We start from the raw sequence: 15025 nt of genomic DNA on the forward strand, positions 1-15025 counted from the left end.
AATCATACCTGACTTTTTTTTTAGGTTTTATTATAGGTTCAGAACCAACTGTTAACGTTAGGAGGTATGTAAGGGGTCGGAGATGTGTGTGTGTGTGTGTGTGCGTGCGTGCGTGCGTGCGTGCGTGCGTGCGTGCGTGTGTGCGTGCGTGTGTGCGCGTGCATCAATACGCTTCTCTTGAAGCTTCCATTATCCTTCTAATGAACGTGTCGAACTTCATTCTATACCGATTCGTTATTCTATAACGTGAATATACTTTACAAATTGTTGCTCTCTCCCTCTCTCTACAAAAATAGGAAGTATAGCCAGGCAGTCTTAGTTATGGTGTATGAGCATATACACCGCATGCACACAATAATGACATTGGAAATGTGAGAGGATGGAGATTTCGCTTTCAATCGCCGGGATGCTCGGTCCAAGTCGATTTGAGATGGAATCCGGAGAAGAAAAGCTGGGTCATTTGCGGCCATATTGTGGGAGAGTCAGGAGCTGGCCAAGAGCGGCACGTGGACTTATAAAACAAACCTTATAACCTTTCATTATTAGACATTTAAAATGAAATAGTTAACCCATTTTGGGTGTTTTAACTGGGACAACATATTTTCAGATGGGGGTCGACGGCCAAATTCATATGATTTTTGGGGTGCTCGACATGAAATATTGAGAACCACTGATATAGAAACATTTTCCAGGAAAAAAATACAATTACATTTTTATTTTTATTTTTCGACGTCAGGCCTAAATGGGTTAATACATGAATGAAGGTTGTGTGTTGTTTGTAGCTGCAAAAACACCTTTTCGGAGACCCTTGTCCCCCCTCTGCACCACGTCTCTTTCCAGGAATTAGCTAGATCTATAAAGCTTGTGTAATGTGAGATTGTAAGAAGGTTTATCCTGAACCGGGACACGCTAGGGTTCATGTGGTGAAAAAATAATAACAAAAGGAAAACTGTCTGGGGTGCATTTTTAAAGCGAAATTCCCCTTAAAGCAAGCCTCTGAATTCTGAGTTCTGCTTTATACTATTATGGCCGCACGCTACAGGTGGGCTGTATGGAATACAGTATATACAGTAGAGTATAGGCTTTAAAAAGAGCTTTTTTTAATCAATAATCGAGTTGAGAAAACAGGCTTGAAAGGTTCACTTCTGTGGTCTCTAACATTACACCTAGCTACATGTTTAAGCATGTATTTCTTATTCACCTGTCTACTTCAGCTCTGACACTTATTTCAGACATGCTCTAGTATGTGAAGAGTCTGCCTGTGCTATTAACTCATTTTTGGAAAAATAAAAAAACTTTTTCTCCTCTGGTGAAAAGCTGGAATTTGCGCGACGGCAGTCTCTCAGTCCTATCTGGTCACATATGATAATGTACATGCACGCAGATGGCTTGTAGTGATATACAATTTGCAATACTGGCACCGCAAAATCATAATCATGACATAAATCATATTCCTAATGATCCCTGCACACAAATAGCTGACTTTGGTGTGCCACAAGGACACAGAAGGAAAATCCTCATCCTGCTTGCGTTTAATAACAATCGTGCTGGCTAAACCGGCAGCGTGCACCAGAAGGTTATTTAAGGGCCGTTCATACTGAGAACGATAACTATAACAATAACTAGTATGACTATTGTTTGTATAAGACCAGGACAACAACGACAACGGTACAGTGGTGAACAATATCGCGTGGATCACTTTTCAATCAAAATCCATCAGAATGTGGGAGACGCTGGCAGCGGGCGGTGCAGTGGCACAGAGGGTGTGGGTTCAAGTCCCACACACACACACACGCACACACACACACGCACACACACACACACACACACACACATGCAGGAGTTCCATTCATTGTATACGTTTCTTTACATTAAACCATGCACAGGAGCGTTCACTTACCCATTCTGCATAGCAGCAGGGTCGTATGTTAGCGCCATACCAGTCTGAAACACAAATACACAAGACACATGCATTCATTAATCCATGTTGACCCTTTGGGAACGATTCTACAAAATGTCTTTCTACATCCTGACAGTTTTCTGAAAAAGCTATGTTTCTATGCCAGTCGTTCTTCGATTTTTCAAAAATAGCATATCTACAAGCCCATAGCGCCCCACTCGGTGGCGCGCTATGGGCTTGTAGATCTGCTATTTTTCAATAGCTAAAGCAAAACATAATGCTAACACCAAAAGGGGTTCCTGCCCCAAAATGGGTTAAACGGCATCCTTTTCCAAATCTGATTCAGAATCAGTTACCCGTGTTCAAACATACTGACTTTATCTTGGCAAGTCATTCTCTACACCACACAAAAACACAGAAATACAAGATTCAAATAAAATAAACATCTCTAAATACCCCCCATGTATGTTTTTTTTTTGTGTTACTCTCACTAATAAACACATACAGTAAGTGAATTCATGTATACGAGTTTTAGCTTACTGCACATTTTATACATAATTTACATCCGGTATCATCATCACTAATATAATATATTAGTGATGATGATACTTCAAATTATTTATAATATAAATAATTTGATGTAACCACTTCAAACACAAATATACAAACACATATGCAGTAAAAGTAAACAATAATAAAAATATACACTATATTTGAAGCAACCAACACAAATATATAAGCACAATTTTAAAAAGCTAAATGTATGTGGGCGTAACTAGTATAAGGCATATAATCCAAAATGTCTTTTCTGTTTATCATTGATATACAGAAGCACAGCACTATAGAGAATCAGTTTTCCCATTGCTATTGTTCTTGTTTTTATTATTTGAATCATTAATAAGGTGGGCATAATAAGCTTCGGCTTCAGCCCAAACCTTTTCAGTCAAACTGTAATTGTGTAACCCTCATTCTGAATGTACAATGTATTGTAAATGACTGAGATAAAATAAACTAACTAACTAATATAATATCTTGTTAGGTGTTGTTATATTCTAATACATTGTCACAGTCTTTCGGGGCACGTCAATCCCTGTCAACCCAAACATTTCACAGTGGCTCCAGGATGAGCAAGTGACAAATAAAACGCTCTTGAATCAACATAAAATACATACAGTAGGCCTACATAATTATGCATAAATATACTGTATTATACAGCAAATCAGACGGGGTGTGGGGGGCGCCCTAGTGTAGTTGCTAGAGCATAATATGTCCTTCATGCGGAAGGTTGTCGGTTCAAACCCTGCCTGGCAGCAAGGGCACAATGAGGTCACAACGGGGTTCCCAACACCAAATCAAATGTGTTCAGATCTGAGCCAAGTCTCCTGAGGAGGCACGTCTGTCCTGGACGGGGTATATCCGGGCACAAAAACAAATCCACAAATCCCATACGGAAAATCTAGACTAGACGTTAAGACAGTGGAGCCATGGGCAATGGGCATGCAGGCAGACAATGCATCATTATCATTCCACAGCCTCAAACAAACCACCATTTCAATCTTCCAGTGGAGAGTGGACATCCTATAGGAAGGACGAATCTGTCACCGCGGAGCAGCTTTTATGTTTTATGAATATTTTATCGAGAGGGTGATGCGTTATTATCAAGAATGTTTTTTTCTTTTTTTTTTTTTGGCTCAGGCCTCTTCTGTTGTGCAATGACTTTCCAAGTCATTCCAGGTGGCACCCAATGGCTTGAACTATAGCTTTATTAATGACATTTCCTGCATGGACTTACTTATGTTGTCCTTTATCTGGTTCCTGTCCACCAGTGCAGGGACACTGACGACAACACTGAGATAAATCATCATCATCGTCTTTTTGCTGTACTTCAAAAGACCTACTGTACTATGCTTTTCGGAGGACAAGGTGGCTGGAACTATACGGAACTCGTGAGTTGTCTTTCGAGTTCAGTTTGTATACGGCAGTGATTTTCAATTTCTGTGCCCAAGGCAAAGATCCTTTTCTCGATTAAATATTGAGAAATAGGGGGGGAAAGGGGGGGAGATTGTTTAAATGTACTGTGCAGCATTTTGGTTCTGTAAAAACACAGTCCACTCAGCACTTGGCAAAAGTCTACATTTTTTGGTGGAAACATTGTTTGACATGTTGGACTGCACACAGTGTCGAAGTACAGTGTCTCAAAACATTAGTGTTTCGTCACACTGAATGTGTGGCCTTCAAATAAATTAGGGACACGACAGTTACAGACTAGTTATAGACTAGATGTGACATTGTTGGAACAGTTAAAGGGAACTCGACACCTCATTAATGCCTTCATTATGAAAGGGTTTACAGTGTAACAAGGCGTGTGCACATACATAGAACACACGATTCTTAAAATGTAACCATTTTAACTCTTTTAACTCTCTTTCACCGAATATTTGCCAATTTTCACCAATTTCATAGCATTTGAGGTTGGTCTCCATACTGTATATACTCTTCCACTGAGAAATGCAAACACGGTGGGACACAGGCGGGTTGAAACGTTGCCCTGCCTGAAACAGATAGGCACTCTACATCTCCCCTGAGCAAGCAGCGATTTCCTTTGCTTAAGAGGTACCGTATATGTTTTCGCGGGTTTCGAATCATGGGTGTTACATTTGCAATTATCGGGAGAGGCCAGGCATAAAACATATGGATCCATGTGAACCTATATGCTTTTTTTTTGGACCGGAGGCCACCCAAGGGTCTGTAAATAGTCACCTTAAATCCCCCTCCCCCCTCTACACCAAATCTCTGGTGAAGGGAAATTGCAGCTGTATACAAGCTCACAATGTGTCGAATTGCAATGTGTTTTGCAGAATATTCACCGATTATGACATGCACAGTATAGAGGGCTGCTGAGGTTCAACAGTGCGCGTGCGTGCGTGCGTGCGTGCGTGCGTGCGTGCGTGCGTGCGTGCGTGTGTGCGTGTGAACAGCGAGGCAGACAGGAGCAGCTGTCTGCGGAGGCAGATAAGTGCTGCCCTCTCTCCTCCACGCCTCTGATGGATTCTCCTGTGAGAGTCTGGAACACTGCAGCCCAGCGCCACTCATTATGGATGCAGATGTTATATACTGGGAGACCAACACAGGAAGTGTGTGTGTGCGTGTGCGTGTGCGTGTGTGTGTGTGTGTGTGTGTGCGTGCGTGCGTAGTTTGCCCAGTGAGGACATAAACCATCAGTAAGGACACCTGTAATATACTTTACTGCCAAAGGAAACACACACAGACTAACGCGCGCACGCACACACGCACGCACTCCATAGGTGGACTGTTTTTCATTACTAATGCTTGACCAGAGTGACTTTGAAAGGTCTTTGTGAGTGGGAGTATGAGTGCGAGCGTGACCACAAGTCTGTTTGTGTGTGTGTGTGTGTGTGTGTGTGTGTGTGTGTGTGTGTGTGTGTGTGTGTGTGTGTGTGTGTGTGTGTGTGTGCGTGTGCGTGTGTGTGTGTGCATGTGTGCAGTGACTAATATAATGTCAGCATGACACAATGAGAAGAGGATGTTCTGGAGGTCGCATCTCTAGATACTTTACGAAGGGGATTTAAATTGTGACCTTTTTTTCTGTGTGTAGCCTACACACACAGAAAGAGAGAGAGAGAGAGAGAGAGAGAGAGAGAGAGAGAGAGAGAGAGAGGGAGAGACAGAGAGAGAGAGAGAGAGAGAGAGACAGAGACACAGAGAGAGAGACAGAGAGGGAGGGGGGCCCGATCAATATGGGGACAGGGAGACAGACTACAGGAGGAATGTTGACAGAGAGATGGAGAGAGGAACAAATGACAGCGCTCCTCCGAGGAAGAGGAGGGTGATGAAGAATGACCCGGCTGATAAACTGACATGTGATGACTATCTCCCCTATCTGTCCTTTGCAGCTGATCAATGACACGCACGCACATACGCACGCACGCACACACGCACGCACTGCTTGAATCCATCCTTATTCTCTTGGGGGGGGGTCATTCGCCCCAAAATGGGGTCAATTATTTACAGGTATACACAGTTTGCATATCAGCTATTTTTGGTTGGCGTTGTCAACCAAACCCAAACCAACCCCTTATCCATCGCAAAAGCGTTTTGTGGCCCACACATCTTACAGACAGACTGGCTGGCTGCAGGCTGACTGGCTGGCTGGCTGAAATTGTCGAATATATTTACTTATGTAGTCTTAGTTTTAGTCATCATAGCGTTTTTTCATTTAGTTTCCATTTAGTTTTCGTCAGTGAAGAAAAGGTAGTCGAAGAAATCAACACTAGAAGCAGGTCCGTTTTTACCAAGAGACAAGTGACAGTGAAATGGTCTGCGCGCGCTGCATGGTCTCAGCCTTTAGACCACTAATGTCAACCGGGACAGAAGACTGATGGTCAGACCTGTGTGTGTGTGTGTGTGTGTGTGTGTGTGTGTGTGTGTGTGTGTGTGTGTGTGTGTGTGTGTGTGTGTGTGTGTGTGTGTGTGTGTGTGTGTGTGTGTGTGTGTGTGTGTGTGTGTGTGTGTGTGTGTGTCTGTGTGTGTGTGTGTGTGTGTGTGTGTGTGTGTGGTTTAGAGCTCTGTGTGTGTAACGAGGTGGAGAAGAGAGAGAGCGAGGGATGAAATTAGACAGCACAGAAGAGAGAGAGAAGAGAGACTCACCATGGATCACTTAATTCTTTCATCCCGTTTAAACGCATGCACGCACGCACGCACGCACACACACACACACCCACACACAGACACACACACGCATGCACGCACGCACGCACGCACGCACTCACCCCCCTTCCCACCCACCACCGCAGACAGTGTGCTTATGTCTCCTGAAGGACAAACATTTCATCTTTCCTACTCTCCTATATACCTTGCTACTTCAGCATAACTGTCAGCCCCGGTGTGTGCGTGCATCTGTGCGTGTGCGCGTCAATTCATTCTATAGTCCAGCATGGAGCCCTCCTCCTCCTCCTCTAACTGTCCTCTCCGTGTGCTATAGGCCTATCAGCGGGGCTTTAACCTTGGCCTCACGTGTTGCTGATGAATCCGTTCGCGCGCGGATCCGCTGTATCCAATTTTAGGTGGCCCGGCCTCCCCCGGCATCATGATGAATGGTGTGAATATGTTGTGCTCAGTGAGGCGTTCGCCTTGAGATGCAATTTGCCTGACAGCGCCTATACATCCGCAGCGGTGGCGCTTTGATCGATATCCACGCGTGGGGCGTTTTATTTATTTATTTATTATCCCGATGGTCTTTGTTTTAGCGCGGCGCACGGCCGCGCGTCACTTTAAACACAATGAACATGACAAGTGCAGTGGTGTGTGCGTTATTGTTATTATTGTTGTTGGTTTTTTGGAGTTTTTCTTTTTTTTCTTTTGTACTTGAAGCCAGATGTTATGAGGTTAAGGGTCCTGGGTCTGTTGTTAGAGATGTCGTTATACCTCAGGGCTAAACATGAGCTCAGTGGAATGGATAATATAGGCTGCATGGGTTTAACAATATATAGTTCAGGGGTTTTTCTACTGGTTGTGAATGAGGGACCACCACCCTGATTTGGAATCAACCTGCGGGGACCACCACCCTGACTCATGGAGACCGCACCACCCTGACTCATGGAGACCACCACCCTGACTCATGGAGACCACCACCCTGACTCATGGAGACCACCACCCTGACTCATGGAGACCACCACCCTGACTCATGGAGACCACCACCCTGACTCATGGAGACCACCACCCTGACTCATGGAGACCACCACCCTGACTCATGGAGACCACCACCCTGACTCATGATGGAGACCACCACCCTGACTCATGGAGACCACCACCCTGACTCATGATGGAGACCACCACCCTGACTCATGGAGACCACCACCCTGACTCATGGAGACCACCACCCTGACTCATGGAGACCACCACCCTGACTCATGGAGACCACCACCCTGACTCATGATGGGGCCCACCACCCTGACTCATGATGGAGACCACCACCCTGACTCATGATGGGGCCCACCACCCTGACTCATGGAGACCACCACCCTGACTCATGGAGACCACCACCCTGACTCATGATGGGGCCCACCACCCTGACTCATGATGGGGCCCACCACCCTGACTCATGGAGACCACCACCCTGACTCATGGAGACCACCACCCTGACTCATGGAGACCACCACCCTGACTCATGATGGGGCCCACCACCCTGACTCATGGAGACCACCACCCTGACTCATGGAGACCACCACCCTGACTCATGGAGACCACCACCCTGACTCATGGAGACCACCACCCTGACTCATGGAGACCACCACCCTGACTCATGATGGGGCCCACCACCCTGACTCATGGAGACCACCACCCTGACTCATGGAGACCACCACCCTGACTCATGATGGGGCCCACCACCCTGACTCATGATGGAGACCACCACCCTGACTCATGGAGACCACCACCCTGACTCATGGAGACCACCACCCTGACTCATGGAGACCACCACCCTGACTCATGGAGACCACCACCCTGACTCATGGAGACCACCACCCTGACTCATGGAGACCACCACCCTGACTCATGGAGACCACCACCCTGACTCATGATGGGGCCCACCACCCTGACTCATGGAGACCACCACCCTGACTCATGATGGAGACCACCACCCTGACTCATGGAGACCACCACCCTGACTCATGATGGGGCCCACCACCCTGACTCATGATGGGGCCCACCACCCTGACTCATGATGGGGCCCACCACCCTGACTCATGGAGACCACCACCCTGACTCATGGAGACCACCACCCTGACTCATGGAGACCACCACCCTGACTTATGATGGGGCCCACCACCCTGACTCATGATGGGGCCCACCACCCTGACTCATGATGGGGCCCACCACCCTGACTCATGGAGACCACCACCCTGACTCATGGAGACCACCACCCTGACTCATGGAGACCACCACCCTGACTCATGGAGACCACCACCCTGACTCATGATGGGGCCCACCACCCTGACTTGGACTCAACCCCGGGGACCATAATGTGTTGTGTTGGGTGGGGATATGGGCTGAGATGCTTGTGTAATATACTCGTCCCATGTGTATACAACACCCCACTGTTTCTCAACCAATGGTCCATTGACCATTATATTCCTAATAATAATGACTCAACCGGACAGTCCGGTGCACTTCCCCCTCTTTGAGATGATATCTCCCTTTTTCGGGTCAGGGACCACATGCAGTATGTACCTTCACGGACCACCTGTTGAAAACCCCTGTTTGTCAGGGACCACATGCAGTAAATACCTTCACGGACCACCTGTTGAAAACCCCTGCTTTATAGTCCATGTATGGGCAACTGGCCGCCCGGTGGGCCCCCTGCCATCTTAATGCGGGTCGCAGGTTAATATCACAATACTGATACTATTCTTGATTTCAGCTAATTACTAATATTAGAATGTTATTGACTTTTTTTTTAAACCCATTTAGGCCTGAGGCCGATTCTAAAAACGCCTCTAAATCCTGACCTAAAGGTTTCTGAAAAACTTCAAATATTTATATAGCAGAATCAAAATGTTTTTGAATACTGTACATACTGTACAGAACCAAAATATGGGTTCCCGATCTGAGTGGGTAAAACACCAAAATGGGTTCCCGCCCAGAATGGGTTAATGTCCAATGTATTTAGTTCATAATGCATTTGTTGCTCTTCGGGATTCCAATTCAAAAATAGCTGATCTACAAGCTCGAAACGCGTCACAGTGCGACACATTTTGAGCTTGCAGATCAGCTGTTTTTTCTGTGCTGCGCTACCGAACCTGTCAGCAGGGCCATTCGGAATGTGTTGATATATAGTGGGAATGAAAACACATGGGCACACCATAGGAAGCGCAGGGCTGAGGCCGGGCCTAACATGCCAACTTCCTGTTATACACAGTCTACTCGTAGAGTATACATGTATAGAGACGGCACCCGAATTCTCCTTCCATCCACTTGCATTAAGTTGCTCTAAAGCGCATGAGGCGATTTCACTCCTCTTTCCGGGTATAGGAACAGAGTGCATTCTGGGATGGATTGGGCCCAAACACATGAACGAGCTGCCGTTGACTATCATTGCACGCGTTCACGTGCGTTCACGTATGAAACAGCGTTCACGTGTCATCGTGAACGTGCACAATGATAGTCAACGGACCAGCACGTTCATGAGTTTGGCCCAGCGCTGCAATACCAAATTCGGCCACCATGTCCATTTCGCCTCAGGGTTTCATTTGATGTTGGCGTCATGTTATGCTTTAGCTATTGAAAAATAGCAGATCTACAAGCTCATAGCGCGCCACCGAGTGGCGCACTACGAGCTTGTAGGTCTGCTATTTTTGAAAAATCGAAGAGCGACTGACATTTTTTAGAATCTGATCTCAGGTCAGAATGGGTCAATCAGACCAATGTGTGTCCAGTGGAAACCTCGTATAAATCTGATCTCAGGTCAGAATGGGTTAAGGGGCCTGTGACCCCAGAGGCAAAATCAAAGGAAACAAACAGCAGAGGGTGCTGTTTTGGGTTCCCATGCAGCTTGGGTATATCGGGCGGTGCGGTGTAATTGGGGGTGGGTTAGGGTATATGGGGCGGTGCAGTGTAATTGGGGGTGGGTTAGGGTATATGGGGCGGTGCAGTGTAATTGGGGGTGGGTTAGGGTATATGGGGCGGTGCAGTGTAATTGGGGGTGGGTTAGGGTATATGGGGCGGTGCGGTGTAATTGGGGGTGGGTTAGGGTATATGGGGCGGTGCAGTGTAATTGGGGGTGGGTTAGGGTATATGGGGCGGTGCAGTGTAATTGGGGGTGGGTTAGGGTATATGGGGCGCTGCGGTGTAATTGGGGGTGGGTTAGGGTATATGGGGCGGTGCGGTGTAATTGGGGGTGGGTTAGGGTATATTGGGCGGTGCGGTGTAATTGGGGGTGGGTTAGGGTATATGGGGCGCTGCGGTGTAATTGGGGGTGGGTTAGGGTATATTGGGCGCTGCGGTGTAATTGGGGGTGGGTTAGGGTATATGGGGCGGTGCGGTGTAATTGGGGGTGGGTTAGGGTATATGGGGCGGTGCAGTGTAATTGGGGGTGGGTTAGGGTATATGGGGCGCTGCGGTGTAATTGGGGGTGGGTTAGGGTATATGGGGCGCTGCGGTGTAATTGGGGGTGGGTTAGGGTATATGGGGCGGTGCGGTGTAATTGGGGGTGGGTTAGGGTATATCGGGCGGTGTGGTGTAATTGGGGGTGGGTTAGGGTATATTGGGCGCTGCGGTGTAATTGGGGGTGGGTTAGGGTATATCGGGCGGTGTGGTGTAATTGGGGGTGGGTTAGGGTATATCGGGTGGTGCGGTGTAATTGGGGGTGGGTTAGGGTATATCGGGTGGTGCGGTGTAATTGGGGGTGGGTTAGGGTATATCGGGCGGTGTGGTGTAATTGGGGGTGGGTTAGGGTATATTGGGCGCTGCGGTGTAATTGGGGGTGGGTTAGGGTATATCGGGCGGTGTGGTGTAATTGGGGGTGGGTTAGGGTATATGGGGCGGTGCGGTGTAATTGGGGGTGGGTTAGGGTATATGGGGTGGTGCAGTGTAATTGGGGGTGGGTTAGGGTATATGGGGCGGTGCGGTGTAATTGGGGGTGGGTTAGGGTATATGGGGCGGTGCGGTGTAATTGGGGGTGGGTTAGGGTATATGGGGCGGTGCGGTGTAATTGGGGGTGGGTTAGGGTATATTGGGCGGTGCGGTGTAATTGGGGGTGGGTTAGGGTATATGGGGCGGTGCAGTGTAATTGGGGGTGGGTTAGGGTATATGGGGCGCTGCGGTGTAATTGGGGGTGGGTTAGGGTATATGGGGCGCTGCGGTGTAATTGGGGGTGGGTTAGGGTATATTGGGCGGTGCGGTGTAATTGGGGGTGGGTTAGGGTATATGGGGCGGTGCGGTGTAATTGGGGGTGGGTTAGGGTATATCGGGTGGTGCGGTGTAATTGGGGGTGGGTTAGGGTATATCGGGCGGTGTGGTGTAATTGGGGGTGGGTTAGGGTATATTGGGCGCTGCGGTGTAATTGGGGGTGGGTTAGGGTATATGGGGTGGTGCGGTGTAATTGGGGGTGGGTTAGGGTATATTGGGCGGTGCGGTGTAATTGGGGGTGGGTTAGGGTATATGGGGCGGTGCGGTGTAATTGGGGGTGGGTTAGGGTATATGGGGCGGTGTGGTGTAATTGGGGGTGGGTTAGGGTATATTGGGCGCTGCGGTGTAATTGGGGGTGGGTTAGGGTATATGGGGTGGTGCGGTGTAATTGGGGGTGGGTTAGGGTATATTGGGCGGTGCGGTGTAATTGGGGGTGGGTTAGGGTATATGGGGCGCTGCGGTGTAATTGGGGGTGGGTTAGGGTATATTGGGCGGTGCGGTGTAATTGGGGGTGGGTTAGGGTATATGGGGCGGTGCGGTGTAATTGGGGGTGGGTTAGGGTATATGGGGCGGTGCGGTGTAATTGGGGGTGGGTTAGGGTATATTGGGCGGTGCGGTGTAATTGGGGGTGGGTTAGGGTATATGGGGCGGTGCGGTGTAATTGGGGGTGGGTTAGGGTATATGGGGCGGTGCAGTGTAATTGGGGGTGGGTTAGGGTATATGGGGCGCTGCGGTGTAATTGGGGGTGGGTTAGGGTATATGGGGCGGTGCAGTGTAATTGGGGGTGGGTTAGGGTATATGGGGCGCTGCGGTGTAATTGGGGGTGGGTTAGGGTATATTGGGCGGTGCGGTGTAATTGGGGGTGGGTTAGGGTATATGGGGCGGTGCGGTGTAATTGGGGGTGGGTTAGGGTATATGGGGCGGTGCAGTGTAATTGGGGGTGGGTTAGGGTATATGGGGCGCTGCGGTGTAATTGGGGGTGGGTTAGGGTATATGGGGCGGTGCGGTGTAATTGGGGGTGGGTTAGGGTATATGGGGCGGTGCGGTGTAATTGGGGGTGGGTTAGGGTATATCGGGTGGTGCGGTGTAATTGGGGGTGGGTTAGGGTATATCGGGCGGTGTGGTGTAATTGGGGGTGGGTTAGGGTATATTGGGCGCTGCGGTGTAATTGGGGGTGGGTTAGGGTATATGGGGTGGTGCGGTGTAATTGGGGGTGGGTTAGGGTATATTGGGCGGTGCGGTGTAATTGGGGGTGGGTTAGGGTATATGGGGCGGTGCGGTGTAATTGGGGGTGGGTTAGGGTATATGGGGCGGTGTGGTGTAATTGGGGGTGGGTTAGGGTATATTGGGCGCTGCGGTGTAATTGGGGGTGGGTTAGGGTATATGGGGTGGTGCGGTGTAATTGGGGGTGGGTTAGGGTATATTGGGCGGTGCGGTGTAATTGGGGGTGGGTTAGGGTATATGGGGCGGTGCGGTGTAATTGGGGGTGGGTTAGGGTATATGGGGCGGTGTGGTGTAATTGGGGGTGGGTTAGGGTATATTGGGCGCTGCGGTGTAATTGGGGGTGGGTTAGGGTATATGGGGTGGTGCGGTGTAATTGGGGGTGGGTTAGGGTATATTGGGCGGTGCGGTGTAATTGGGGGTGGGTTAGGGTATATGGGGCGCTGCGGTGTAATTGGGGGTGGGTTAGGGTATATTGGGCGGTGCGGTGTAATTGGGGGTGGGTTAGGGTATATGGGGCGGTGCGGTGTAATTGGGGGTGGGTTAGGGTATATGGGGCGGTGCGGTGTAATTGGGGGTGGGTTAGGGTATATCGGGCGCTGCGGTGTAATTGGGGGTGGGTTAGGGTATATGGGGCGCTGCGGTGTAATTGGGGGTGGGTTAGGGTATATTGGGCGGTGCGGTGTAATTGGGGGTGGGTTAGGGTATATGGGGCGGTGCGGTGTAATTGGGGGTGGGTTAGGGTATATCGGGCGGTGCGGTGTAATTGGGGGTGGGTTAGGGTATATTGGGTGGTGCGGTGTAATTGGGGGTGGGTTAGGGTATATCGGGCGGTGCGGTGTAATTGGGGGTGGGTTAGGGTATATCGGGCGGTGCGGTGTAATTGGGGGTGGGTTAGGGTATATGGGGCGGTGCGGTGTAATTGGGGGTGGGTTAGGGTATATGGGGCGGTGCGGTGTAATTGGGGGTGGGTTAGGGTATATCGGGCGGTGCGGTGTAATTGGGGGTGGGTTAGGGTATATCGGGCGGTGCGGTGTAATTGGGGGTGGGTTAGGGTATATGGGGCGGTGCGGTGTAATTGGGGGTGGGTTAGGGTATATGGGGCGGTGCGGTGTAATTGGGGGTGGGTTAGGGTATATGGGGCGGTGCGGTGTAATTGGGGGTGGGTTAGGGTATATGGGGCGGTGCGGTGTAATTGGGGGTGGGTTAGGGTATATCGGGCGGTGCAGTGTAATTGGGGGTGGGTTAGGGTATATCGGGCGCTGCGGTGTAATTGGGGGTGCAGCAGTGGTGTAGGCGTGTGTCTTACCTCTCCCTCTCTGTGCCACGGCCTCCCGTTCTGCGGGTATTTACTCTGACTCTGTCGCTTCTTTTGCCCTCCGTCAGCAAATTTGCACAGCAAAGGCTCATTGGGGGCTGGAGAGAGAGAGAGAGAGAGAGAGAGTAAGAGAGAGAGAGAGAGAGAGAGAGAGAGAGAGAGAGAGAGGACAAAAAAGTTAAATGGATCGTGGAGACAGTTTCCCTTCCTTCCTTGCTTCCTTGCTTCCTTGCTTTCTTGCTTCCTTCCCCCCCCCCCCCCCCGGACTCTCTTGAGAGAATCCCAGGCCGTGTTGGCAGTCCCTCTCCTCCCCGGGTCGGCCTGGCAGACCTTGAAAGAGGGTTGAAAACAGGGTATTGTTGAAAAAATAATCAGAGTAATCACTCTCTCAAATAGCTGTGAGACGCTGTGTATATATAGCGCAGTCCCCCGCCAAAAGTCATTTTCTGCAAAAGGCGTTCCCCCTTCCCCCGAGTGTGTGCATGTAATTCCCCCGCATGTTGACTCTATAACAGCAATTTTCCCCTTTGGCTTTGGATTATTTTTTTCCCCACTAAGGCAACCACCATGGCATCTCTGTCACTGCAGGGGTGTTGTGTTGTTTTGGTTATAACATGGACGTCGTTCACAAAGTGACCAGCAGGGGGCTATATCCATATATA

At 49.4% G+C, this 15025-nt stretch overlaps 1 protein-coding gene across 1 annotated transcript in view; it reads right to left on the bottom strand.

Annotated features, from left to right (window-relative positions):
- LOC310874448 (RNA-binding motif, single-stranded-interacting protein 3-like) overlaps positions 1-15025 on the bottom strand; it is a 136177-nt gene that overhangs the window by 65204 nt on the left and 55948 nt on the right. Inside the window, exons 3-4 of the mRNA XM_083787254.1 lie at positions 14355-14461; positions 1901-1944 (exon numbers count right to left, since the gene is read on the bottom strand). Of these exons, the coding sequence (XP_083643380.1) occupies positions 1901-1944; positions 14355-14461 (151 nt within the window). The remainder of the gene's footprint in view (positions 1-1900; positions 1945-14354; positions 14462-15025) is intronic.

This window comes from Protomyctophum parallelum, assembly GCF_964188405.1.
Source record: "Protomyctophum parallelum genome assembly, chromosome: 1".
NCBI classification, from domain to species: Eukaryota; Metazoa; Chordata; class Actinopteri; order Myctophiformes; family Myctophidae; genus Protomyctophum; species Protomyctophum parallelum.